This window comes from Acomys russatus, chromosome 19 (assembly GCF_903995435.1).
Source record: "Acomys russatus chromosome 19, mAcoRus1.1, whole genome shotgun sequence".
Taxonomy (NCBI): Eukaryota; Metazoa; Chordata; class Mammalia; order Rodentia; family Muridae; genus Acomys; species Acomys russatus.
The window spans coordinates 53,200,004-53,227,188 of record NC_067155.1 but is presented as its reverse complement, the minus strand read 5'-3'; the positions used below and the strand labels follow the sequence as shown (position 1 = coordinate 53,227,188).

At 51.3% G+C, this 27,185-nt stretch overlaps 1 protein-coding gene and 1 long non-coding RNA gene across 2 annotated transcripts; both read right to left on the bottom strand.

Annotated features, from left to right (window-relative positions):
* Positions 1 to 1,458: 1,458 nt before the first annotated feature.
* On the bottom strand, positions 1,459 to 17,715 carry Rhof (ras homolog family member F, filopodia associated). The gene is made up of 5 exons (XM_051161539.1): positions 17,173 to 17,715; positions 16,809 to 16,896; positions 3,240 to 3,349; positions 3,024 to 3,158; positions 1,459 to 1,982 (listed from the first exon to the last, which is right to left on the bottom strand). The coding sequence occupies exons 1-5, from the start codon at positions 17,308 to 17,310 to the stop codon at positions 1,818 to 1,820; spliced, it is 636 nt and encodes a 211-aa protein (XP_051017496.1). The 5' UTR covers positions 17,311 to 17,715; the 3' UTR covers positions 1,459 to 1,817.
* A 6,244-nt stretch (positions 17,716 to 23,959) lies between these two features.
* Positions 23,960 to 27,158, bottom strand: LOC127202766 (uncharacterized). The gene is made up of 3 exons (XR_007832356.1): positions 26,837 to 27,158; positions 25,810 to 26,420; positions 23,960 to 25,008 (listed from the first exon to the last, which is right to left on the bottom strand). It is a non-coding gene; the product is annotated as an uncharacterized LOC127202766 (long non-coding RNA).
* Positions 27,159 to 27,185: the final 27 nt, after the last annotated feature.

Sequence of the window (27,185 nt, the reverse complement as noted above, 5' to 3'; positions counted from 1 at the left end):
CCCTCACAGAAGTTTAAAATTCTTTAGTTATGTGATAAAAATTAGATCTCACCTCCCCCATGCTGAAATGCCATGTTCTGTTTACTTCACTAAAATGGAAAAACCTGGCTGCATTCCCAAAGGGCAAGATCAGGCACCTGCTCCTGTTTGCCACAGCCCGCCCCTCCCTTCACCCTGCCCTACAATTGTCCTTGGATCACCTGGCCTGTCCTTTGCAGGTACCTGGGATTGCAAACTTTTCCCATTAAAGCCCAGAGGATGAATATTTTAGGCTTTGTGGCCTAGTCCTGTGGTAATTCAGCCTGCAGTTGCAAAGAAACTGCCTTTACATAATTGTGGCTTTTCAATAAAACTTTATTTACCAAAAAAAAAAAAAAAAAAAAAGGCAGGGGCCACATATGGCCCACAGGCTATGGTTTACTGACTGTAATCTATTCACAAGGTCTTGGATTCAGAGAGAACAAGAGGTCCTTGGTTGGCTCTGCAGGGGACAGCAAGCAGGGCCTTGGAACACTTTGGGGGAGGGGGTCAGAAGTCTCTTGGCAACTTGACTTTGGGGACTGAGTCGAGAGGGACTGGGACAGTCATGCCAGCCAAGGCCATGTTGCTTGCTTCCTCCTGGAGTCACTAAAGCTACCTGGGATACTTGGCTTTATAAAGTTCTAAAACCGCAGACTCTCAGCCTTCTGGAAGGAGTGTCAGGACTCAAGGATCTCAGGGTCAGAGACACCGGTGGTCTGCAGACCAGTTCTGAGCAAATGTCCAGCGTGAGCAGGGGGTGGCCATGTCAGTTCTAGAGTGAGGCAGTGGTAGTCCTCTCCTGAGCTCCACATCATGGCTGAATTAGAGACTGAGTGGGGTGATGCACGGCCTGACCATGTAAATGACCCAACCCTGGCTATTTACAGATGGGACATAGTTTAAGGAGAGAACTCATTGGCCCGAGGCCCCCAACAGGGACACAGCATTGTCCATCAGGAGTCTCCAGTAGAAGTCAGCTGTAAGCAGCGATCAGATGGGTGGCCCAAAAATATTTTGACCTTTTTGTTTGTTTGTTTGTTTTCTTTTTGTGTATAGCCTTGGCTGTCCTGGACTCACTTTGTAGACCAGGCTGGCCTCGAACTCACAGCGATCCGCCTGCCTCTGCCTCTCGAGTGCCGGGATTAAAGGTGTGCGCCACCGCCGCCTGGCCATTTTGACCTTTTGAGAGCTTGTTTCTTCTCCCCTTTAACATGTGTCTCAGGCTGTGACCAAGACTGAGGCACAAGTCCTCAGTGTGGTATGTAGGGAGAGGCTGAAACCAGCCCCGTGTCCGGCTGGAGGCCTGTGTTCTCCTGATAGGCTGTGGCCCCCAGGTTCCTGAGGGGAAACAGGAAAGGGCTGGAAGATGTAGCTACGACTATCTCAGAAGCTCAGGGACGCAGTGGCAGAGGGACAGCAGGCTTGGGACTCTGGGAACAGCACTGTGCGTCCACATTTATACCCACACTCTCCATGCCGTTCTGAGGTTCAAGCATGAATTGGGTCTGGAAAGGGAAACACACATGGCTGGGGCAAGGAGGAGCTGTGACAGGGACCCTCCTGCGGCCTGGGGACAAGTGCCAGTCGCATGGTAGAGGAACACTGGTGGGTCTGACATCCTCCTCCTCCTCCACTGAACTACAGTGTGAACCCAAAGGGGACAGCTGCAGACTGTTCTGAGAGTCTAGCCCCAGATGCCAGGCACTGCAGGGCTGTGATGGGGCAGAATCTCAGCAGGAGCCTGGGCCTGGGTCCCTTGCTGCAACAGTTCCACTCCAAGGCCGTCCATGCCAGGGTCACAGCAGTAGGCAGATTCTTCGTTTTTTCTGCCTCTGTGCTTTCTTCAGGGCGCTGAGGGCTACCTTGGCCGCTTCCCTGAAGACATCTTCCACGTTCTCCCGGAACTTGGCGGAACATTCCAGATAGAGTGCAGCTCGCATCTGTTCACAGGCATTCAGGCCCTGGGAGGGCATAGGAAGAAGCAGTACTAATTAGAAGAGGGGCCTGGGGCCTCCCGGCACCCCCACAGAGTCTTAGGAGTTTGGAGTTGGCTTTGGAGGTCCTCCAGAGTTGGAAACGCAACCTTGGTGGGAACCCCTGTCTCTGTTCCAGCCCTGGCCAGTTTGGTGTTTGCATGGCTGGATGGAAGACGCCCTTTGCTGGCCCCCATCTGTCCCCTCCTCTCCTCAGCTTTCAGCAGAGATGGGAGCAGAGACTTGGGGCTCAGGTCAGCTGCGTCTCAGGCTATTCCTTGTCAGTGCCATCTTGGAGTGAAAAAAATAAAAATAAAAATCTTGCTTTTACTATTATTAGTGCTTATTTCTTTCTAGTTATTTGAGACAGGGTCTTACTAGGTACCTCTAGCTGGCCTGGAACGTGCTATGTAGAAGAGGCTGGCCTCGAACTCACAGAGATCCATCTCTGCATCTGCTTCCTGAGGATTAAAAGTGTACACCACTTTGCTCTCTATTTTTTTAGATGACTTTTTTTTTTTTTTTTAAGATTTACTTATTTAGCCGGGCATGGTGGCACATGCCTTTAATCCAGCACTCGGGAGGCAAAGGCAGGTGGATTGCTGTGGGTTCGAGGCCAGCCTGGGCTACAAAGCAAGTCCAGGACAGCCAAGGCTACACAGAGACCCTGTCGCGAAAAAAAATTTTTTTACTTATTATTACATATACAGTGTTCTACCTGCATGTACACCTGCAAGGCAGAAGAGGGCATCAGATCACATTACAGATGGTTGTGAGCCACCAGATGGTTGCTGGAAATTGAACTCAGGACCTTTGGATGAACAGTCCAGTGCTCTTAACTCTGAGCCCTCTCTCCAGCCCTTTTAGGTGACCCTTAGACCCTTGTTTGTTTCAGCTCTCCAAAAGCCTGCTCAGGCACTCCAGTTGAGAAGACAAAGGGCTGGGTGGTTTCTGGCTCTCGGTGTTGAGGGATCATGGATTTGCACGGTAGCGGGGACCCTGGCCCACCTGTGTGGAGCCCTGGCCCACCTGTGTGTAGGTGATGGGCTCCAGCTGAGCTGCCCGGAGCTTGCGCAACTGCTCCTTGTCCTTCCTCAGGTCTGTCTTGCAGCCGATGAGCACCATGGGGGTCCCTCGGCAGAAATGTGTGACCTCGGGGAACCACTAAGGAGGAAGAAGGTAGTTTAGGGCAGAGACCACGCTGGGGGCCCTATCCCCCTCCCTCAGAGGCAGGCGGGACATTACCTTGATGAGTACGTTGTCATAACTGGTGGGGTTCATGACATCATAGCAGATGAGGACGAGGTGTGTGTTCTGGTAGGACAGAGGCCGCAGCCGATCATAGTCTTCCTGCCCTGAAACCAGAGCGCATCGGAGGCATGAGTTTCTGACTGCCTGGGGTCCCTGTCTAGGCTTTGATTGCAGCGCGGGGTGTGGGGTGGGGGGATGACCTCGGGGCCTGCTTTCCTCATTTATAAAATGGGCGGGACAGGGAAAGGGGTGACAGACTCTACACCATCAAACCCATGCAGCGCTCAGCTGGGCTGGCAATTGAGAAGACCGGCAAACCCCAGCCATTATGACGAGGATGGGCATGCCCCTCTGCCCGGCAAGCCTGCGACTCACATGGGTGGGGGGGGGTCTTGCCCATTCAGATATCCCCAAGGCCCGGAAGCGGGTGCTGGGCTCCATGGTTTCGGGGCTGCTGCATGGATTCCTCCAGCCCATTCTTGCAAGTGCTAATTAGGTAAGAATAAGAATTTCTTTTTTATTTTTTGTTAGTTAAAACAATTTTTAAATTAAAAAATTCTGTCTCTCCTTCCTACTCACAACTTTGTGTCCCAAAAACAAAAAACTAATACAAAGGCTGGAGAGATGGCTCAGAGCACTGTCTGTTCTTCCAAAGGTCCTGAGTTCAATTCCCAGCAACCACATAGTGGCTGACAGTCATCTCTAAGGAGATCTAGTGCCCTCTTCTGGTGGGCAGATGTAAAAAAAAAAAATCTAAACAGGACTTGGTTGCTCATGCCTTTAATCCCAGCACACGGAGGCAGAGGCAGGCAGATCTCTGAGTTCGAGGCCAGCCTGGTCTACAAAGTGAGTCCAGGACAGCCAGGGATGACTCCAAAAACCAAAAAAAAAAAAAAAATTTTTTTTAAATCTAATACAACACCCCCAAAATCAAGAAAACAAAATAAAGCCATAAACACGCTCCAATAAAACAAAACAAAACCACCATCTGGAGGCTGTGAATTCGAGACCAGCCTGGTCTACAAAATGAGTGCAGCTAAGTCTGTCTACACAGAGAAACACTCTCCAAAAACAAAACAAAACACCTAACTGTAACCAAATAAAAGCACATAAAACCCCCTGTGGAGTCCATTATACAGATTGTCAACATGAGGCCTGTTGGAGTGGTTGACATATCCAGTGTTACTCTGTTGTAGATTTTCCCTCTCCCAGCAGGCATAAGTGACAGGTCAGTAGTTAACCTTTACCCTAGTGACTAGGTTTTCATTCATTTTCTCTCTCTCTCTCTCTCTCTCTCTCTCTCTCTCTCTCTCTCTCTCTCTCTCTCTTGTTTTAATTGTTTTATTGGGGCTAGAGCATTTGCTGCTCTCCCAGAGGACCTAAGTTCCGTTCCCAAGATGGCTCACAACCATCCATTACTCCAGTTTCCAGTTTCAAGGGATCTGAAACCCTATTCCGATGTCCTGGGGTACCAGGCACATATGGTGCTCATATGTGCAGGCAAAACACTGATAAAGAATATACACATTTTTTTTTTTTTTTTTTTTTTTGGCGACAGAGTCTCTCTGTGTTAGCCTTGGCTGTCCTGGACTCACTTTGTACACCAGGCCGGCCTCTGCCTCCCAAGTGCTGGGATTAAAGGTGTGTGCTTACGCCTGGTGTATACACAATTTTTTACATTGACTTATTTTGGAGGCTAAAGGGATGGCTGAGCATTTAAGAGCAGAAAGGACTTCTGCCCGGCACCCAACTTTTAAAAATTAACATATTTTTATTCTCCCCCCCCCCAGACAAGGTTTCTCTGTGTAGCCTTGGCCATCCTGGACTCACTTTGTAGACCAGGCTGGCCTCGAACTCACAGGGATCCACCTACCTCTGCCTCCCAAGTGCTGGGATTAAAGGCGTGCGCCACCACGCCCGGCTAAAATTAACATATTTTATATGTAGGAATGAGTGTTTTGAATTACTGGCTGTCTCTGTACCACATGCCATCAGAGTCCAGAGGAAGACACCAGATCTCCTGGGATTGGAATTTCAGACAGTTGTGAGCGGTGCTGGGAATAGAACCCATGGCTTCTGGAAGAGCAGCTGGTGTTCTCAATCAGTGAGCCATCTCTCCAGCCCATCCCTTTCTGTTTGTTTTTAAGATGGTAAGCCTTGGCTGGCTGCTAACTCACAAAATCTCCTCCCTCTACCTCCAAAGTGCTGAGATTAAAGGTGTGCACCATCAGGGAAGTCTGACTCCTGCATATGTACGTGTGTGTATTTTGGGGGAGTTCACACAGGATTTCTTTGTGTATCCCTGGTTGTCCTGGAACTTGCTCTGGCTGGCCTCAAACACACAGATCTACCTATCTCTGCCTCCTGAGTGCTGGGACTAAAGGGGTGTACCACCACTGCCCAGCTGTGGTTTTTTATTTTTTGAGACAGGGTTTCTCTTTGTAGCCTTGGCTGTCCTGGACTTTCTTTGTAGACCTGGCTGGCCTGGAACTCACACAGTGATCCACCTGCCTCTGCCTCTGCCTCCCAAGTGCTAGGATTAAAGGCGTGCACCACCACGCCCAGCCCTGTTGTTGTTGTGTGTTTTTTTTTTTTTTTTTTTTTTTTTTTTTTTTTTGAGATAGGTTTTATGTATCCCACGCTGGTCCTGAACTACTGACCCACCTGCCTCCAATTTCCGAGTGCTGGCATATTCCAGCCCACCCAACTTGGGACATAGACAAATAATAAAACCTGCTCTATGGGCTGCCACCAGCCAGTAGCTCTCTAATGTGCATGGTTTATTAGAGTATGCACAGCCATCGTGATGACAGCTGAGGCAGGGTCCCCTCCTCACTACAACCAGGAGACACCCTTTGTGGGATGGTGGGGCACTGGGTCAGGATGTTATCCCACTAAGCAATCTTCATGTGTGTCCAACAGGATAGCTTCCAGCCTGGTGTCACTGTTCAAATGTCAACTAATTAACAAGAGAAAAGAAACTGAGTTCCTTGGCTGCACTTGGCTAGCTACATTTTAACTGATTAATTACCACACCAGGCTGGTGGCTGTCAATGCAGAGCCTGTGCACAGCTTGCATCTGTCTATTGCTTGCTAGTGGCCCTGCCCCCAGGCCATCCTCTCCAAATCACCAATGGCTTCTTTCTTCCTTTCTTTTCTTTCTTTCTTTCTTTTCTTTCTTTTTTTTTTTTTTTTTTTTTTTTTTTTTTTTTTTTTTTTTTTGGAGACAAGGTCTCAATATCTAGCCTTGGCTGTCCTGGATCTATTTAGACTCAGGTCTGCCTGCCTCTGCCTCCTGAGTACCATCACTGTGGCCAGCTACCAATGGCTTCCTGTGCCAGCTCTTTCCTCTTCTCCATCTCCTGAAGGAGAAACCATTCAACATCTGGCTGCTGAATAGATTTTTTTTTTTTTTTAATAATTTATTTTTAGTGCATTGGTGTTTTGCCTACATGTATGTCTGTGTGAAGATGTCATGTCTTAGAGTTATAGACAGTTGTGAGCTGCCATTGTGGGTGCTGGGAATTGAACCTGGGTCCTCTGAAGAGCAGTCAGTACTCTTAACCACTGAGCCACCTCTCCAGCCTCCACCCCCCCCCACCCCCCTTTTTTTTTTTTTTTTGAGACAGGGTCTCTCTGTGTTAGACTTGGCTGTCCTGGAATCGCTTTGTAGACCAGGCTGGCCTCGAACTCACAGTAATCCACATGTCTCTTGCCTCCTGAGTGCTAGGATTAAAATGTGTGCCACCAGGCCAGGCACAGCTGGACAGATCTTAAAACAATATCAGATTGAGCTGAAACACTCAGCTTTACCTACTACAGAGCATATGCTGGCCTGGAATTTGTGGCAATTCCCCTGCCTCAGCCTCCCTAGTTCTCAGGTTGAGGGTGTCTACCATGCCAGCCAGCTTTGTATTTTGTTTGTAAACACCCACACCATATTATTTCCTTTTTCACAGTAAACATCTTCTACTTTTACCTTCATTTCATCTTATGTTGTTTTTTTGTTTGTTTGTTTGGTTTTTCAAGACAGAGTTTCACCATGTAGCCCTGGCTATCCTAGAACTAGCTTTGTAGACCAGGCTGGCCTCAAACTCACAGAGATCCACCTCCTGAGTGCTGGGATTACAGGTGTGCGCCCCACTGCATCGCCATTGTTTGTTTGTTTTTTAGTTTTTTGTGGTTTTGTTTTGTTTTGTTTTGTTTTTGAGACAGGGTTTCTCTGTGTAGCATGGCCATCATTTTTTAAAAAATATTTTTATTTAATTTTAATTTATGTGCATTGGTGTGAGGGTGTCAGATCTTGGAGTTACAGACAGTTGTGAGCTGCCATGTGGGTGCTGGGAATTGAACCTGGTTCCTTTGGAAGAACAGACAGTGCTCTTAACCACTGAGCCAACTCTCCAGCCCATGGCCATCATTTTAAATATGTCTTGTTAATATTCTGTTGCTGTAAGGAGACACCATGACCAAGGCAACTTTTTCCCCCTAGAGCTGAGGACCAATCCCAGGGGCTTGCGCTTCCTAGCTAAATCCCCACTGAGCTAATCCCCAACCCCAGCAAAGGCAATTTGTTCTTGTTTTTCTTTTTTCTTGGTTTTTCAAGACAGGGTTTCTCTGTGTAGCCTTGGCTGTCCTGGACTCGCTTTGTAGACCAGGCTGGCCTCGAACTCACATGGATCCGCCTGCCTCTGCCTCCTGAGTGCTGGGATTAAAGGCGTGCGCCACCACTGCCCGGCTTTGTTCTTGTTTTTCCAGACATGGTTTCTCTGATAGTCCTAGCTATCCTGGACTTGCTCTGTAGACCAGGCTGGCCTCGAGCTCACAGAGATCTGCCTGCCTCTGCCTCCCCGGGGCTGAGATTACAGGCGCGGGCCCCCACACCTGGCTCCAACGGCAACTTTTAAAAGAAAGCATTTAATTGGCACTTGCTTACATTTTCAGAGGCTTGGTCCATCACCATCACGGTGGGAAGCATGGCGCTAAGGAAGTAGCTAAGAGTTCTACATCTGATGTGCAGGCTACAGAGAGAGAAACTGGGCCTGGGATGTGTTTTGGAAACCTCAAAGCCCACTAACAGTGACACGCCTGCCTCCAACAAGACCACAGTACCTAATCTCTTCCAAATAGTTCCACTATCTGGGGACCAAGCATCAAACAGATGAGCTATGGGGACTGTTTTCCTTCAAACCACCACACTGAATGTGAGTGTTTTGCCTGTGTATTTGGATGGGCATCATGTGTATTCCTGGGGCATATACAGGATAACCTGGGAGTAGAGTTACAGATGGTTATGAGCCATCCTGTGGGTACTGAAAACCTAGTCTGGCTTTCTCTGCAAGAGCAACCAGTGCCCTACCTAAACTGACGAACCTTCTTTCCAGCCCCACTGTATGCTTTAAGAAGAAAAAAAAAAAGGTTTATTTATTTTATGTGTATGTTTTCCTCGCATCTATGTCTGTGTGCCATGTACATGCAGCGCTTGCAGAGGATGTTAGACCCCCTGGAATTAGAGTTACGGAAAATTGTGAGCTGCTATGTGGATGCTGGGAACTGAACTCTTCAACCACTGAGCCATCTCCTCCTCCGACAAGCCCTCCCTGCTCTTAGCATGTCTTCCAAGTGTGTCCCAGACAAGGTTCCACAGACACAGACAGACCTGCTTACTGTCTCATCCGTAGACAGGGCACACTGTCAGGACAGAGATTCGCCACGTCTATCCTTAAGAGTTTCTGGCTGCTGGGCCTGGTGGCACACACCTTTAATCCCAGCACTCAGGAGGCAGAGGCAGACAGATTGCTGTGAGTTCGAGGCCAGCCTGGTCTAGAAAGTGAGTCCAGGACAGCCAAGGCTACACAGAGAAACCCTGTCTCAAAAAAAAAAAAAAAAAAAAAGGCGCTTCTGGCTGCCGGGCATGGTGGTGCATGCCTTTAATCCCAGTACTCAGGAGGCAGAGGCAGGTGGATATTGAGTTTGAAGCCAGCCTGTTCTACAAAGCAAGTCCAGGACAACCAGGGCTATTACACAGAGAAACCCTGTATCAAAAACAAAAACAAAAACAAGCTGGGCATGGTGGCACATGGCTTTTCTCCCAGCACTTGGGAGGCAGAGGCAGGTGGATATCTGTTGAGTTCAAGGCCAGCCTGGTCTACAGTGCGAGTCTGGAACAGCCAAGGCTACGTGGAGAGACCCTGTCTCCAAAACCCCCCACCAAAAACCCCAAAAACAAACAAAAAGAATTCCTGGCTCCAGGAGATATTCATGAAATACTGGCTAATTGTTGGCTTGTTTTGGTTCAAGTGGCAGCAGAGACAAAGGCTGAGATGTGTGGGGCTGAGTGACAAGGACTCAAAGTATTACATTGAAGCCTGCTGGCTGGGTCAAAGTGGGTGGAGTGAGGTTGCTGTAGGTTGGAGGAAGTGGAACCACAGTGGGCTGAAGTGTTCACATACACTGCTCTGGTTGTTCCCTCTTCCAGAAGGTTCTCCTGACAGGTTGCAGTTGGCTGGTATTCTCTCTTTACCTTTGGGTCTAATGAGAAATGTCACATCTCCTCCAGGGACCCCTTCTTGACCACCCTGAAGCAATGGCCTCTGTCCGTCTGTCCCATGACAAAGGTTTTCTTCCTTTCTCTTTTGGCTACATCTTACTATCTGATGTCACAGTATATTTTATGACTTTTGCCCCCTCCCCGGGTAGGGGGCCCATTGCAAGCCTTGGGAGTCAGGTGAGCACAATAAAAGTTGAGTGAGCAAAGGGGGAAAGCTAAGTCCAGCCCTGTGCCCACACAGCCCTGTGGCATTATGGGTGTGTCACTTCCAGACCTGTGCTAATCCAGGAAGCACCCAGGAGGTGAGCCAGCCAGGCAAAGTTCTTCTTGTTAAGAGTGCAGGTGGCTGAGGAGAGCACCTCTGTCAAGGTCACAGTTGGGCACTCTGTAAACTGCAGTGCCACACATCTTAGTCCTCACTGCCAAGGTAAGGTGCCAAGGCCACTCTAAAAGTGTCCCCTCAAAGGATCCCACCTTGGATTGAAGCCCACGTTCAGTTTTCTTCTTTGTGAAATGGAGCTGTAAAACCAGGTTGGTCTTGATGAGAGTAATTACAAGGATGCGTAATGATAGTAACATTTACCTGTGAATGTTACCCTCTAAAAGATGCTTTTTAAAACTTAATTTTGAGTGGGGCGTGGTGGCACATGCCTGTAATCCCAGCACTGGGGAGGCAGAGGCAGGCGGATCGCTGTGAGTTCGAGGCCAGCCTGGTCTACAAAGTGAGTCCAGGATGGCCAAGGCTACACAGAGAAACCCTGTCTCGAAAAAACCAAAAAACAAACAAACAAAAAAAACTTAATTTTGAGTGGGGTGTGGTGGCACATGCCTGTAATCCCAGCACTGGGGAGGCAGAGGCAGGCGGATTGCTATGAGTTCAAGGCTGGCCTGCTCTACAAAACAAGTCCAGGACAGCCAACGCTACACAGAGAAACCCTGTCTCACAAAACCAAAATAAATATGTAAATAAAATTTAATTTTGTATAAGTGTGTGCATCAGTAAATGGATCTGCACACTTGAGAGCGTGGGTGCCCGTGGAATCTGGATCTCTCTCTCTTTCTCTCTTTAATGACATTTTTATTTTATGTGCATCGGTATTTTGTCTGCACGTATATCTGTGTAAGGGTGTCAGATCCCCTGGAACTGCAGTTCCAGACAGTTGTGAGCTGCCATATATGGGTGCTGGGTATTGAACCCAGGTCCTCTGAAAGAACATCGGAGTGCTCTTAGTGGCTGAGCCATCTCTCTAGCCCTGTGTCTGGTTCTGGTAAAACTGGACTTAACAGGCATTTATGAGCTGCCTGACATGGGTGCTGGGAATAAACTCAGCCCCCCCCCCCCCCCCACTGCCACCAAGTTTGTAGAACACACTCTAAACCACTGAGCTGTCTCTGCATGCGCACGCGAGCGCATTCCATAAAACAAGGCAGGCTTTAGTAGCCTTTCTTTTCTAGTCAGAGAAACCAAATTACAGACAGGTGACTCACCCCACACAGCTAATCACTCTGTAAGTGAAAAAGGGTATTCAGGTGTTTTTCCTTCAGCCAACGCCAGAAGTCAGGTAAAGAGCTTCCTTCTATACACCTGAGATGGCTAATCTTGGTTGTCAACTTGAAACATCTGAGAAAAGGGACCCTCGGTTGACAACTGCCTGCATCAGATTGGCCTGTGGGCATGTCTTTGGGGCATTATCTTGTTTGCTAATTGATGGAGGAGGGTTCAGCCCACTGTGGGCGGTGCCACCCCTGAGCAAGACAGTGAGCAGCATTCTTTCATGGTCTCTGAGTCGGGTCCTGCCTCGTTTTTTTCAACCTGTGGGTCATGACCCCTTTGAGGAGGAGGTCAAATGACCCTTTCACAGGGGTCTCATATTGATATTGCTATTCTGCATATCAAATATTTACACTGCGGTTCATAACGGTAGCAAAATTACAGTTAGGAAGTAGCAACAAAATAATTTTATGACTGGGGGGGTCATTACAACATGAGGAACTTTTTTGTTGTTGTTTGTTTGTTTGTTTTGAGACAGGGTTTCTCTGTGTTAGCCTTGGCTGTCCTGGACTCACTTTGTAGACCAGGCTGGCCTCAAACTCACAGCGGCCCACCTGCCTCTGCCTCCCAAGTGCTGGGATTAAAGGCGTGCGCCACCGTGCCCAGCGAGGAGCTGTATTAGAGGGTCACAGCATTAGGAAGGTGGAGAACCACTGGTCTAGGTTCTGTGTGGAGTTTCTGCACTGGCTTCCCTCAGTGGTGGACTGTACATGAAACAAGCCCTTTTGGGGCTAGAAAGATGGCTCAGAGGTTAGGAGCACTGAATACTCTTCCAGAGGTCCTAAGTTCAATTCCCAGCAACTACATGGTGGCTCACAACCATCCATAATGAGATCTGGTGCTCTCTTCTGGTCTGCAGGTGTATGTGCAGACAGAACACTGTATACTTAATAAATAAATAAATATTTTTTTTAGAAAAAAGAAACTTTCTTCCCACAAAGTTGTTTATGGTCACTGTTTTACTACAACAACAGAACACTAAATTAGGACAACACAAAATAAATAAATAAATAAATTAGGACAACACCCCAGCTCTGACAAGGTTGACAGGAAAGACATGTGGCACAAACAGCTGTCTCGAGGGAAAGGGGGCCTCTGGGAGGGAATGGGGCGCCAGCTTAGACCCTAGTTCCTCCTTGGGCTTGATTCTACCTAGCCTGACTTTTCTTAGGACAAGGAAACTTGAGCTGGTTTGTGATGGCACACGCCTTTAGTCCCAGCATTTGGAAGGCAGAGGCAGGCAGATCTCTGAGTTCGAGGCCAGCTTGGTCTACAGAGCAAGTTTCAGGACAGCCAGGGCTATACAAGACCCCACAGGGTCTTGTGGGGAGGGAGACAAATTTAGGTACTGCTGTCCCATGCTTCCCTCGAGGTTGGGTACTAGATACCCACTGCTCACCAGACATGACTTGCGTATACATCTGGGACCTTAGTACTTTCTCTCCTAAATCCTTTTTTGTTTTTTTATTTTTTGTTTTATCAAGACAGGTTTCTCTGTGTAGCTTGGCTGTCCTGCACTCGCTTTGTAGACCAGGGTGGCCTCGAACTCACAGTAAAAAACCTGCTTCTGCCTCCCGAGTGAGTGCTGAGTTTAAAGGCATGCACCACCACTGCCTGGCTCTTTTCTAAATCTTAATTCCTTTATCTGGTAGAGTGATGATTGGCTCTGTCCTGATTGGGAAACAAAAAGACTTTGGGCCTGAGTAGAGGTGTGACCACAGCTATTGTAATTTTTATGGGAACCAGCCACTTCCAAGGTAGGTTAATTACCTGGGTTCAGTTCTAACCCCTGAGTCTCTGACCTGTTTAGGGGACCTCCCATCCCCCAGGTTGCTCCGTTACCCTGTTTTGCCCATGAAGAGGCCTGGTCACCTGCCCATATTCATACAAGCCATCTCCTTGAGCACGCCCTCGGTTCTAGTGAGAAATGGGGCTGCCGGCCAGAGTTCCCCTGAAGCCTCGCCCGTTTTCCTGCGGCTAGCAGTCTGTGTGGGGCAGGTGGAAGTGAAGTTGTCACCCCACCTGACGTATTTCCTCCGTGAAACGGGGCTTTCCCTTGACCATGTTCCTTTTCCGGGACAGGGTCCCTAAGTCGTAAAACTGTGTTGAAGAGTGGCAATGTCATCAGGCCACAATGCTCCCCGGAATCTGCTGGAGGGCCATTTGTACTGCAGGAGGTGACCCGTTTTGACAAAGTGTTGGTCAGAGAAGGGGTGGGCCATATGAGATGGGGAAGCTGCTGAAGGAGGAACCCACTTTTACTAGGTCTGCTGGGGCTCTCCCTGCTCACCCCCTTACCTCCCCGGGAACCCCTCTCATCCTGACCCTTGTCTTTAGCAGCTCCTGTTTTCCTCCTTTTTTTCCCCCTACTGATTCTTAAGCAGTTCCCCATGCTTCTGTGCCTGTCCCCCCCAAGATTAGATGAGAGTCTCTGGGTGGTGTCTAAACACCCCTACTGCCACCATAACACCACCCTTCTGCCCAGGAACCTTCTGGCCTCACCACAGCTTCCTGTCTGAAGATGTCAGGGTTCAGGGGAGGCTCCTGGGGCTATGGGTGCTAGGGCCCCACCCCGTCTACCTCTTGAGCACCCAGTGCTTCCGCAGGATGGAGACAAGCAGGCAGGCAGGCCTTGTGCGAGGGCCCTGTGGGCACAGAACTAGCATTTCCTATGGCCATCGCTCCATATTGGGTTTGGGAAAATATCAACTTTTTTTTTTTTTTTTTTTTTTTTTTGGTTTTTTTGAGACAGGGTCTCTCTGTGTAGCCTTGGCCATCCTGGACTCACTTTGTAGACCAGGCTGGCCTCGAACTCACAGCGACCTGCCTGCCTCTGCCTCCCAAGTGCTAGGATTAAAGGCGTGTGCCACCACGCCCGGCTGGGAAAATATCAACTTTTGTGGGGGTTATTCTTGTCTCCTAATTCTGATCACTGCTGACTAGGAAGGCAGGCCCCTCTCCCCAGTTCTAGAGCTTTCTATGATATTTATTAGACTCATCTCTAACTCAGTCATTGCCCTTGCCCCCTTAGCCTCCACTTTTCTCTGGTCTAGACAGTTACTGGCCATCATTTTCTACCACATTACCCCAAGACCCGGCCACAAGGTACAGCTGACTCATCTCCCCGATGATGAATTCATTTACTCCACAGTCACTTCTGGAGCCTCCTTCTGACAAACACTGTACACACACACACACACACACACACACACACACACACACACACACACACACACACACACACACACACACACACCCATGAGAGGAGTGACCCAGCCTCACAAGTATACTGCTCACCGGCCAGGGAATTTCCTCCTACTTATTAGGACTTCCCCAGTCATGGTGGACACTCTTGAGGGGGCATCTAGATCCGCTACCCCCTACAGAAGGAGCTGGGGCCAGAGCCATGTTAGTGTGCATGCCTCAGGAGGCTGAGGCAGGAGACTGGAGAATTAGAGGGCAGCATGGGCGTGTTTGAGCACTGGGTACTCAGCATGTCTGAGGCCAGCCAGAGGAACAGAGACCCTGGCTCAAACAAATTCAGAGTGAGGACTGGGGCTATAGCTCAGTGGTGGAGTACGCACAGGGGTCTGGTTTTCAGCTCTAGCACAAAACAAAGAAGTCTAAAGACCAGTATGTGCCCAGCTGTCCAGGAGCCAGCCCCACCTGAGGATGTGAATTTGGTTTTATTCTCTTCACTATTTTGTGTGTGTGTGTGTGTGTGTGTGTGTGTGTGTGTGGTTTTTTTCGAGACAGAGTTTCTCTGTGTAGCCTTGGCTGACCTAGACTCGCTTTGTAGATCAGGCTGGTCTCCAACTCACAGTGATCCACCTGCCTCTGCCTCCCAAGTGCTGGGATTAAAGGTGAGCACCACCACAGCCGGCTCTCTTGACTGTTTTAGCTCTGATGAAAGATAAGAAAAATTGAGCCCCAGGTGCCCCCAATGGCACAGCTAGTGGAACTAAGTCAGGAGTCTTGGTCTGACTCCAAGCAGGTAACAGAAAGTTATAGACAACCTAGTGACAGCCACTGAGGTCTCCCACAGCCCCCCATCCTCACTCCCACAGCCTCTTGGGACAAACTTTCTACCCAGTAGCAGCTTTCTGAACCCTCATATGACACACAATTGCCTGGCATGTCTTTTGGGCATCTTTCTTTTACTAGAAAATGTCCCAAATGCTCTCTGCTCTGGTCTGGTGGGGAAAACGATCCTTAACAGGGAACTCTGGGATGTGGCAGGAAAGGCTGATGGCAGAGGGAGGAAAAAATAGACTTCCTGGCCTCTCCTGGAGCTGTGGGGCGGTATGCAATACCTCTGCTCAACCAGAACTTCCCCCATAGTGTGGTCAATGGTCCTGCCCCTCCCTGGCTCCTAGATAAGAGACCTGTGAAAGTAGGTCCTCCAGACAGACTCTTAACTGCTCTCTGGGACACACCTCAGGAATTCCTTCCTCACACACTTGGGGTTGGAGGAGAGGATGGACGGGGAGCCTCAGTGAGCCACCCAGAGGGGTGGGAGTCTCTCCAGTAGAACCTGCCCACTACAGGAGCAAGGTAGAGGCTGTGGGGACAGCCCCCTCCTGAACTTCTCCGGGAAAGGTGGGGAGGTTATCCGGACTTGGGCTCCATCTAAGACCACAGGCTTTTACGCACACAAGGATGGACTAGCCAGGAAAGGGGCACTCAGTGACGTGGTTCTACCCAAGTCACCAAACACTGAGTCGCAGAACTGGGTGAGGAACCACCTGGTCCAACCTTTACCCTGCAAAAATGTTGATGACATCCCGAAGGGAATCCCAGTGTCGGTGGACTATGAGCAGAAGTTCCCTCTTCGAGGGGCCAGCTGTAGCAGATGGAACCTTATTTTGACCCATTTCCTTTTCTAAAGTTGTCTGTTTCGTCAGTGAAAAACCAAGAAAACACAGTATGGACTGTAGCTCTAGGATCCCAGAAGCCAGGGACACAGGTCCACTCACAGGTCCTTGGCAGGGAGGGGGGGGGGGTCTCAACATCCAGTCCTGCCAGCCATATGCAGAGTGCTGGGGTCACAGCTCTGATCAGTATCTCACTAACGCAAAATTATAGGGCCCAGAAACACAGCCCATTGGAATCCAAGCCCCAGGGGACTCTAATCAGCAACCACAGTAAGGAATGAATTCTGCAACCTTGGGAGGCAGAAGTACAACCCACGTTTTCAAGAACCACAGGAGAGAAACAAGGGTGGCTAACAGAACATAGGAATGGGGGGCTGGGGGTGGGGCGGGAGCTCAGAATTCACCTCAACCTATTGCCTCCACTTAAAGCTGAGATGGCTGAGGTCCTTTTGGCTTCCAGAGCCTCTCAGCCAGCTAGCGTCCTGCAGGGACCAGGCACGTTAGGATGTCAGGGTGGAAATGCCCCAACAAGCAGGGGAATCCCTTGGGGATCACCACGGGGACCTCCTGGGCTCTGGTGCACTCACCAGCTGTGTCGTAGAGGTTGAGGGTCACCTCCTTGTTGCCCACTGTCACACTAGCCGTGTACTTCTCAAACACCGACGGGGCATAGTGCTGTGAGAGAGGGGGTCGGGTTGATCTTTTAAGGGGTGCAAAGGAGACCTAGAGTCCCAGACATATCCCTCCCCCACAACTGTCTAACACCCTCACTGCATCCAGCTCAAATCTGGCAAACCACTAGGCTCAAGAATTCTGGAAGGGTTGCCCGGAGGAGACACCCTGGAATCTATGGTCCAGGGTTGGGGCCTGGGTCCAGGCTGGGGGGGGCTCCCCTCGTTCCCTGCAGTCTCAAGCCCATCCTCACCCCTCCAATCACCTAGTGGGCCTCACCTCGGGAAATGAGCCTTGGCAGTACACCATGAGCAGCGATGTCTTGCCGCAGCCGCCGTCACCCACAATTACTATCTTCAGCTCCCTCCTCGCCGAGCTGGGGGCGGCAGCTGGGGCCGGAGCACCCGGGGCGTCCATAGCCCGGAGCCCGCAGCGCTGGATGCTGTACGCTGCCCAGAGCCCAGTTGAGCGACAGGGTGGAGGCGGGGCTGCAGGGCGGGACTACAAGGCTCCACCTTCGGGCGGCTGGCGCCACTTCTGCCAGGCAGCCTCCCGGACTCACCTCCGTGCCTCAATTCCCCTCTGCTATGGTCCCACAAACACCTGGGGTTTATCTTTCAGTCCCAGGGGAAATGAAGCAACTTTGAGGAACCGGATGCTGAAGAGCAAGCGCAGCGCATCCCCATCACCGCACGTCCCTGCACACCCCCGGCTCGTTAGATTCGTGGTTTCTGCGACTTCACGCGGACAGCCCTTGATTGGCAGGTTCCGCCTTCTGGCGAGGACCCTTTGATTGGCCGGCCCCACCCCCATAGAGACTCCTTGATTGGCGGGTTGTACCGCAGCAGCCTGGGTTCGCATCCTGCCCTCGCTGCTACTGGGCTGATGCGGCCTATTTTCTTTCAAGTTGTAGCCGCGGTCGTCCCACGGAAGACACCAGAACGTGGGTCGTGTGTGTCCACATAGGTGACGCTGGCCCTCGTCAGGGTTCGAATGCAGGAATTCTGCTCACCCACCCTCCGGACCCGTTGTTGACCCACACAGTGGAGCCACGGCGCCCCCTGCCGGGGAATGCCTTCCGCACTGACTTCAGAGGAATAGCCAGTTTCCAGAGTTGTCTCAAAATACGTGGGCAGTATTTGAGCCAGGCTCAGAGGGGTGAACCGAAGCATGACATGTCGCGAGGGCGACAGGTCGAGAGACCTAGTTGAGACTGATAACCCCCCTTACTAAAAAGTGTTCTGGTGTCCTCCGGCCCTGTCTTTCATCTCAGGAATTCCACTCCCATGACCATTCAAATAGCTCTTGGCTAAGAGTGTAATACAAGCAAGTTTAGCTGGCTGATGTCACTGTGACCCATCCTTTTCCTGTTATTATGAGCTGAGGGTCCATTTCCAAAACCAGGCCAGTGGTCAAGTAGTAGGACCCCTACAGTCTGCCAGAAGTAGGCGGAACCTGAGAATTAGTACGAATATGATCCTCCTAGCTAAAGTATCCTCCTAGTAAGGTAGAGTTGGCAAAGCTCAGAGATCTTCTTGACCTGGGCTCCACCCTGAAGATTCCCGATTTTCGGGTTGTCAGCAAACATCAAGATTTCACTTTGTGGAAGATACTACCAACCGGGAGTTCCATAAATGCTAGGTTGGTTCTTGTTTCCCCGCCCCCTCCCCGTTCCTCCAGGAGACGCAATGCAAAGCTGTACCACCAGAGGGCAGCAGCGACCGCCCGTGGAAACTCAAAATAAAACCTGGAACCAACCTCCAGGGGTTAGGGAGAAATCCTGTCTTATCCCTGCCCTGGATCAAGGGCCCCTGAGACAAATGGTCAGCAACGCGTTCATTCCTTTTTTGCAACTTGTTTATTGAGAAGCAGCCGTGTTCCTGCCGGTGTCCAGCGCCAGCGAGATCCATTTTGAGAGTGCAACTGAGGGACCAAGGAAGGTTGTGTTTGCTGTATTGGGTACAGTTGGGCAGAGGGTTGAGCTCATGTAAGCAGGAGGGGCACCTACCTTGGGTAAATGTACTGTGGCTGGAAAACCTCTAGGTTCACAGTGGTGGGGAGGAAGACAGGCCCAAGGGGTTGTCAAGGCAACGTGCTACATCAGGGAAGGCCTTTCTGCTGGTTGAAAGAGAAGGGGGTGGCCCCAAAAGACCAACAAGGGGGGGGCTAGGACTCTCAGTGGCTCCCTGAGGATGGTAAAAAAGGAGGGACAATGTACAAGAACGCTAGAAGACAGATTCCTCAGAGGCGTAGAGCAGGCCTCTCTCCAGAGTGGCGTAGACTACACAAAAGGGAAGTTTCCAGTGAGCTGGGACGCACTCACCTTTGCAAGGACTTGAGGTTTCTTCTCCCACTCCTTAGGGCTTGGTGCCTGACCCAGGAGGCTGGCTGGTTGCATGTGCCACGGGAGAACTCACTTAAAAGAGAAAGAACTTGTTCTACTACATATAACCAAAAGAAGGTTCTTGACTTTCTACAAACTTCCCCAAACCTGGGTTGGGAGTCTCCATCCTAGGTGACCAGAGCAAGTCTGCAGGAAACTGCAGAAAGGAGAGGCTCCAAAGCGAAGAACAGCTCTGACTTGGGTGTGTTTCCGGGCAGCACAGAGAGCCGGCCACCGGTTCCGGCCTGCCTCCTCACCAACTCCTCAACAGGAGGCTGGCAGTAAGCCCCAGAGCTACTAGGCCCGGAGAGTTGGATTAGGACCCACCTCTCATGGTGATGGTGGGGCTGGATCTGTAGCTAAAAATATCCAGGAATCCAGCCAGCTGCTGTTTAGAGCCTCCTCAGGGGTTAGGCCCAGCGGAAGGGAGACACACACACACACACACTCAGCCACCATGGGCGGCTCACTCCTTCACCTGCAAGATGTTCTGGGGTGGGAGTGGGGGTGGGGGCAGGGTCACGCTCTGGTTCTCTAGGAATTCCTGGAGAACGAGAAAGGCCTTGGTTGGTTCGCCTATCAAAACCCCTCAGGGAGCTGCCAGGTGGTCACTGGGAAGACTGGGACACAGAGAGGCCAATGGGTGAGCCCAGGAGAGCAGAGGCTAAACTTCAATCTTTCAGGCCTAAGTACAAGTTTGGGTGGGGGAGGCGGAGGGCTCCACTCCCCTACTTAAGAGGTGCCATAAATCAGTAATTTAGCTATCCAAATGCAGATGGGAGATAAAGACTCCAGCTAGAGACTCCACAGATAAAGCAAGGGAGAGGGAGGGGGTGCAGCCAGGCTGCCTGGGGTGCTGGGCTATCTTATGGACCTGGCTAGGTAGTTAGTCTCCCTTCCTAACAGCTCAAGAAGTGGAGGATGGGTACGTTACTTCTGGAAGCCTGGCTGAAAAGGAAACAAAGAAACAAAAAACCCAAAACAAAACAAAACAGCCAATGTTAGGTGCTAAGGAGTGTACTTACGGTCCCAGCTTGTCAAAAGGACTAGCCTGGACATGGCAAGACCTTCCTCTCGCAAACCAAAAGTTTATAAATAGTACAAAAGGTTTCTGTTCAACTTTCCCCTCCTGGCTCCCATTGGGAAGATTTTGCCTGAGGGCACGGGAAAATCGGAGAAGACACGAGGGTCGGGGTAGCGGTGATGGCTGGGTACTCCGACCCATCTTGGCTGCTGTTTCCCACCCCAGCGTCTGAAAGGTCATATTCTAGTATTGGGCTCCTGGCCAGGTGGAGGAGCCGGAAGGGGCGGGGACACTGGAATCTGTGTAGTAAAGCTAGTCTAGTCACCTCCCAGCTCAGGCAGGCCTTCCGCTGGCGTGGCCCTCTCTCAGCAGGCCAAAGCAGCCCCGCCCCCAGCTCAGTGGGTGACCAGTGGGCGGGGCACCCCCTCAGGGCCAGGAACAACAGTGGGACAAACTGCCCCACCCTGCTGCCCGAGGAGGTGATAAAGGGGGCCAAAGAAAGGAGAAAGGGAGGCGAAAAAGCTTTAAGTGGAGACAGTCACAAGCTGGCCCTGTCACTTCCATCTTTCCCTTTCAAGCACCATACCACAGTTTAGCGCCTAATTGCCCCTTGAAGCCTGTAGCCCTCCAGGGTACAGCTGACACAGCACGACTTCAATCAATTAGTCTGAGGCTGGAGAAGATAAGGACCACACACCCAAGGACGGGACTCTAACCAGAAGCAGAGAGCGCCCTTAGGTAAAATCAACTGGGTTCAAAGCCTTATAGGGTATCTAGAATATGGAGAAAATCAACTTCGGAAAGCGCTTTTCCTGGGCTTTTCTCATTTTGGGAGTGAGTTCAATCCTCCCAGCACAAAGATAGCTCAACCATGCCTGGCCGCCTGGCCCCTCTGCACCAGCAGGAGCCACAGGACCATTGTGGCTCCTTGCTCCCAGACAGCTGGCACGGGAGGGAGCCTAAAATAACCCAGACAGCTGGGCAAGGGGGTGTCATGGGCCCAGGCTCTGGGCTGAAAATCAAGACACCTGGAAGCCTGTCCAGGCTCTGCCCATGGTGGCCTCATAACCTTGGGTGAAACATTTCTCTTGGGGCCATTGGTGGGTGACCCTTAAATCATGACCCCCACCGCGGAGCGGGGAACACAGCCTGGACTCAAAACTATACGGGAAGAAAAACAGGGCTGGCTGCCTTCCCAAGCAGGGCCAGTTTTCTTTCTCCTTTGCCTGGAGGCTCCAGCACGTGCTTCAGGAAGTGGGCTGGCAGGGAGGAGCCCAGGAGGCGGCCCAGCCCCCACCCCTGCAGCCACTCCCAGCAACAAAACCTATCACAATGGAGGCCAACTGGTTGTGAGGTCAGAGCCGGGAGTCAGGCCCTCTTAATCTCACCTAATCCACACCCACCAACCTTTTTCAGCAGGTATCGGATCATTTTACATGGGGGGGGGGGGGGGGGGGTAAGCACTGGTCCAAGGTCACTAGCGCCGGCCATAGCTAACCCACAGCAGCCAAACACGAAACATCCTTGATTAGGCAACAGTGTGTCTCCAACCACAGCAGGGCGAGCCCTTCCAGGCTTCCTAACCCACACTTCAGCACTGGCTGTAGGGGTGAGGAGAAAAGGGAAGACCGGAGGCTGCTGGAAGCTCAGACCCCCAATAGGAGAAGCAGCCAGCATGGTCCTTGGCACCTGCGGCCAAATGGCTTATCAAAGTAACAACTAGAAACACACTTGGGGGTAGGGAGGCAGTGGTCCGTCAGATCAAGGGCCACACTACCTTCAGCAGTGAAACTTCCCACCTGGGAGGAGAGCATTCCAACTGCTAGCCACCAAACTGGGGGATATGCCAGGTGTCACCTACCAGGGAGAGTCCGGCAAAGTGGCGGTTAGAAGGGCAAATTCTTAGATGCACTTCTTAATGAGACAGTCAAGAGACAGGCACAGTCGGGCTTAGTAGGTTCTCCCCCTCTCAACTTCTGATTCCTGTGCAGATGGAGAGACTGAGTAGAGACTACAAGGCAGAACTTGTCGGTTATGCAAGGTCACCACAGGTAAAGGGCCAGCCTACTTTTATGTCCGGCTTCATCAGGGCCTAGAAACCAGGCTGACCACTCCTGGCCTTGCTAGGAGCCAGGAGGACGCTGTGAGAAACCAGGAAAAGAAGTCAAGAAAACCTTTTCTCTCGGAAAGTTGGCTAACGCTCAGGTCTTTTGGTTCTTTGTCTACCCAGCAAGCCAGACATCACTGGCTCATTTGGTCACCCCAATGGGACTCAAGAGGAATGGCTGAAGCACCGCGGGCAAGTCTGGCAGCAGTCAGTGTCTTCAGAAGCTTCCAGAGGGCCCTCCTACCCACCATAAAGCACACCACTGGGAAATACTTCGTAGCTGTCCTCTAGTAAGCTGCTAAATTCGGCAGAGAACCGCCCGCCCCAAAACGCCCAACAGAGGCTGGCAGGCGGGGCTGCACTGGACCCAGCAGGCCGCCCATCTCTCTCTCTCTCTCTCTCTCTCTCTCTCTCTCTCTCTCTCTCTCTCTCTCTCTCTCTCACACACACACACACACACACACACACACACACACGCCACATCAGCGTGGGGGAAGGGCTGCAGAACCAGCCCAGCGGGTTTGGGGATCCCAAGCCGCCCTTCGAAGGCCGCAGGCCGAAGCCCCCTGAAACAAGTTTTCTCAACTTGGGAAAGGGGTCTTACCTACTTTGGTGGGAAGACTGTCAGCCAATCTAGGCCTGCTCCAAATGTCCAGAGGAAGCAAGGATTGTCTACCGTGGGGATAACCCAGACATTGCTCCGGTCAAGACCTGTAAATTCGGAGGATCTGTTAAGGCAGTTCCATAGTGTGTAGGTCAGAGAACGCATTGGCCAAAAAGCAAACCAACAGGGTCTACTAGATAGAAAGGGAGCCTCAGAAATGCTGCCCCCCTTTCCCAGCTGACAAGGCGGCCCTCACTCTGGAATGGGTGGGGGTGGGGTGGGGGTGGCTGAGTCACTAAAGTTCAGCCCGGGCGACAAGCAGCAGGAGACAGCTCATCTGCATTTCCAAAGGCCCGCCCTGTCCGCATCCCCTCCCCCAGGAAGGCTGAGATCTAAGACTTTACCCTCGGGCACTATCGCGGCGGGGGTTGGGGGGGGGATCCCGAGAGGGAGGCCCCAATCGGCTTTCCCAGGCCCCAAGCCCCCTCCTTTCCAGCACACACCTCCAACCCCTGGAGGCCGTGCCTCTGGCATCCCAAGTGAAGGGACCAGTCACTGCGAAGGCCTCAAACCCAAAGTGGGACAAAAGGGGAGACCCGCCCCTCCGGCTCCGCTATCAAAGGACGACTGGGGGAGGCAGTGGTGGGTCTCCTGGTAGCCCAGTGGGCAGTGAAGGAAGGTTTGGACTGCCTCTTAGCCCTTGGCTACTGGCTCCTGTTCGGAGGCAGAACGGCAGGCACTGGAGCCAGAGAGCGAGGCCTCGTGCCCCCGTGGGCCTCGGGAGTATGGGGCTGCTGCGGAGATCAGGGTCTTCAACCCGTCTTCCTCCAGCGCCTCGCCCTGCCCGGCCTCCGCTCCCCCCTCCCTGCGACCGCCACTGCCCCAGCCGCACCCCGGGGTGGGGGTGGGGAAGGCGAGTGCCGGTATTAAGGTCTGCGACGCCCCCCACCGGAGGCCTAAGGGCCCGGGAGACCGGTCACCCGGATCGCGGGTGCCGTTTCTTGCAGGCTCTTAAGAGGGGCGGGACTGCCTCCCGGCTCTCAGCGACAACCGGGACAAAGAAGAATGGCAGAAGGAAGGAGGAAAGCCGGCCGCCATTAACCATCGCAGTATTGAACGGCCGGGTGGCCCCAACCTTGGCCCCAACCCGGCCCAGCCCGAAGCCCGGCTCAAAGCCCTGAAAATAAAATTCGTGTTTGGGAGGGAGGAGCGAGCGCGGCCGGGAGGACAGGCAGCGCCGGGCTGCAGGCGGGAGAGATGCTGCGTCATGGTGCCAACATGGACGCCGGCCTTTTGTCCTTTTTCTCTTTGGAAAAGCAGACGAGCCCCGGAGCCCCGAAAAGCCAGTTTCGGGGTGCAGAAACCCCACAATCAAATGGGAACGAGACCTTAGCATGGGAGGGAAGGTTTCCTCGCTTTTTTAGCCCCTCCATCGCCAAAGCACGTCAATTTCTCCTCTGCCATCAAGGTTCAGACCTGAGGCGAGCCAAAAGATCTAGCGCACGCAGCTCCATGGATGCCCAGGGTACGGGGAAGATCTCTCTTCGCCTTTGGAGCAGAAGAAGCAAAGGGGTCTGGAGAGCCCTTGTCCCCTCACCCACCCACTGCAATCGACTGCCAAACTCAAGCTCCAGAAACATCAGCTCCCAATCACCTACAGTCCATGGCCCTGCTCAATCAAGAGTTCCTCGAAGGGGGCAAAAGGCACTTTAAAAAAAAATTTTTTTTTTTAAATTTTATTTTAGTTTTTTACTTACCGGCTCAGCCCGGTGCCATGGAGTCTAGGAGAAAAAGCTGGGCGGTGTTTTTGGAGGTGTTATAGAAATAACAGGTTTTGTTGTTTTGTTTAGTTGGGGGAAAAATCTGGGGTAATGGTGTTCTTTTGTTGTTACCTTTTTGTAAGTTACACTCATGGTATTTTCTGCTCCTTCCACGACTGCAAACTTTCCAGGGTTGGGCTGGCAAAAAGGCGGCTTCGCTGAGGGCTGTTTACTGCTCTGGATTTAGCAATGGTGTGATCGTCATTAAGAAACAAAAGGCGAAAACACAGTCAAGTCAAACAAAAGGCAAAAACAGCTCACCAGCCATCCCAACCACCATAGAAAATACCACCGAGTTAACGTAGGTGTTTGGCTTGAACCAGCTAGGACTTGTTTTCCAGTTTTAATCTCGTTTTCAGTGACGGCTTTTAGTCTTTTTTTTATACAAAGGTCTTCCTTTCTCAACCCCCCCCCACCCGAGTCGAGAAAAACAGCTGTTTTTCTTCAAATTGATCGATTTTTCTCAAAGTGTACGAGTTATTGGGAAGAAATCTGAATAGCATCTATTGCTGTAAACATTTCCAAAAAGCTTGAAGCTAAAAAACCGTAGCTTTATAAAAGCAACCGTCTAAAAGCATTGTAACTGACTTACATCAGACAGAGACAAAGACATACATGCAGATCAAGGCTCCGAAAAGTCAGGACATCTCAGGCGACAGTAACATGAAAACTGCAGTGCAGTAAGGACAGAATGGATTGGGTACTTACAATGTAAAAGGTTTTTAGAAAATTTAACAGTAACAACAGCTCACATTTTTTGGTTGTTGTTGCTGCTCTTTCGCTACTCTTACAACTATACATTAAAAACATTACCTTATTAAAAAGTTAATAAGATGGCCAGGCTTAAGTGTTTAATAGAGGAAACTATATTTAAAAATTTATTGTTCAATCAAGAGAATACAGATTTAAGACAGCGCCAAGCTCTCCCCCCCACACCCACCCAAGAAAAAGAGGAAAAAAAATAAATATGTCATTTACTTAGGTTTTTTGAATTCAAAACTGTTAACTGCTGACATTAATAGTGTGCTATGACCTAGTTATACAAGACAAAGATGGATTCCAAGTCATAAGGAAAAATCCAGATCTTTTTAAAAGGTCTTCTTCATTCTTCCAAGTGTGAGTCCTTTGGCAAATGTTAAACACATTCAGGCGTCCTGAACTGGATGGTGGAGGCAAAGGAAAAGCATTCCCCATTTGCAACAAAGGAAAAACCCACTTGGCCATTTAATTCCATTGCAGAAAAATGGCTCCCCTCATCTGTTGGCCTCTCCTTGGAGTCTGATGAAGGATGTTTTGAGATCAGCGTCTAATAACTCAAGCCCTATAGAAGCCGCGTGCTGATTGGCTGCCGCGCCCTGCCGCCCTGCTCCAGCCAATTACCTACCCACGGCCAAATTACAAACCCCGAAAAGAGCCCCAATATGAAATACACCACCACGAAGCCCCAGCGAGGCGGCTTCTTCGCCTCGGCAGCCCGAGAAGAGAGACCGAAGGGTCTGCAAACATATCCACGCGACAGCCGGGGAAGCCTCAGAGTTGAACTCACAAAATGGAAGCCGAGCGCTGATTGGCCGCCGCCACTCCCGGACCTTTAATAAAGAAAGGGGAAGGAAAATGATAAATGCAAAAAAGGGGACTCTGTCGCTGGTGGCTGGAGAAGGAGGGAGGAAGAAGCATGTGTTCAGGACAATTACTGGGCGCTCCCCTCCAAAAATAAAAACAGAAAGGGGAAAAAAAAGCTATCTTCCATATCCAGGCGAGGGCTGTATCCTCCCAGGAATGTGAAGGCTAATGTGGTTCCAAATCTTGGTTTCCCCTCCCCAGTACAGCTCCAGGGAGGGAGGGGGTGTGAGGGCCGAAGAGGAAGCAGGAGCCGAGATACCTCGATTGCAACTCGTTTGGGGTCGACGTCTGCCTCCCCCCCCCCCCGCCCCGCTCCTAGTATTCAAACACACAATCACCCCACTCGAAACCCAGCCCTTTCGCCGAGTCTCCACGCGCCCACCTCCGGTCTGGGCAGTTTGGAAACAGTTTGAGAGGCCCCGGGGGCGCTCGCCATGGAGTGCTCCGTAGCTGGAAGGGTAGCCCCAACCGCGGGAGGTAGAAGCCGAGGAGACCCCTTCTCCCCCGCCAGTCAAGCCCCCCACCTCAGTCCCAGCAGAATAAATAAATTAAAAGGCCTTCCCCCCGGGGAGGGGGGAGAGGCAGTGTGGGAGCGCGCGAGTGAGGGGTGGGGGGCCGCTGGGGCCCGGGGCTTTGGCGGCGCAGCTGCCGCCGCCGGGAGAGTGCCTGGGGAAGCGGCGAGGAAGGCGAGGGGAGGAGGAAGAGGAGGAGGAGGAGGAAGAGGAGGAGGG

What these genes read in the sequence shown, in the direction of transcription:
- Rhof (XM_051161539.1), bottom strand. Translation starts at nt 17,310, where the DNA reads ATGGACGCCCCGGGTGCTCCGGCCCCAGCTGCCGCCCCCAGCTCGGCG. An exon ending in GCCAAGGCTCATTTCCCGAG is followed by an intron (nt 16,897 to 17,172) that starts GTGAGGCCCACT and finishes CCTCTCTCACAG; the next exon opens with CACTATGCCCCGTCGGTGTT. An exon ending in ATGACAACGTACTCATCAAG is followed by an intron (nt 3,159 to 3,239) that starts GTAATGTCCCGC and finishes CTTCCTCCTTAG; the next exon opens with TGGTTCCCCGAGGTCACACA.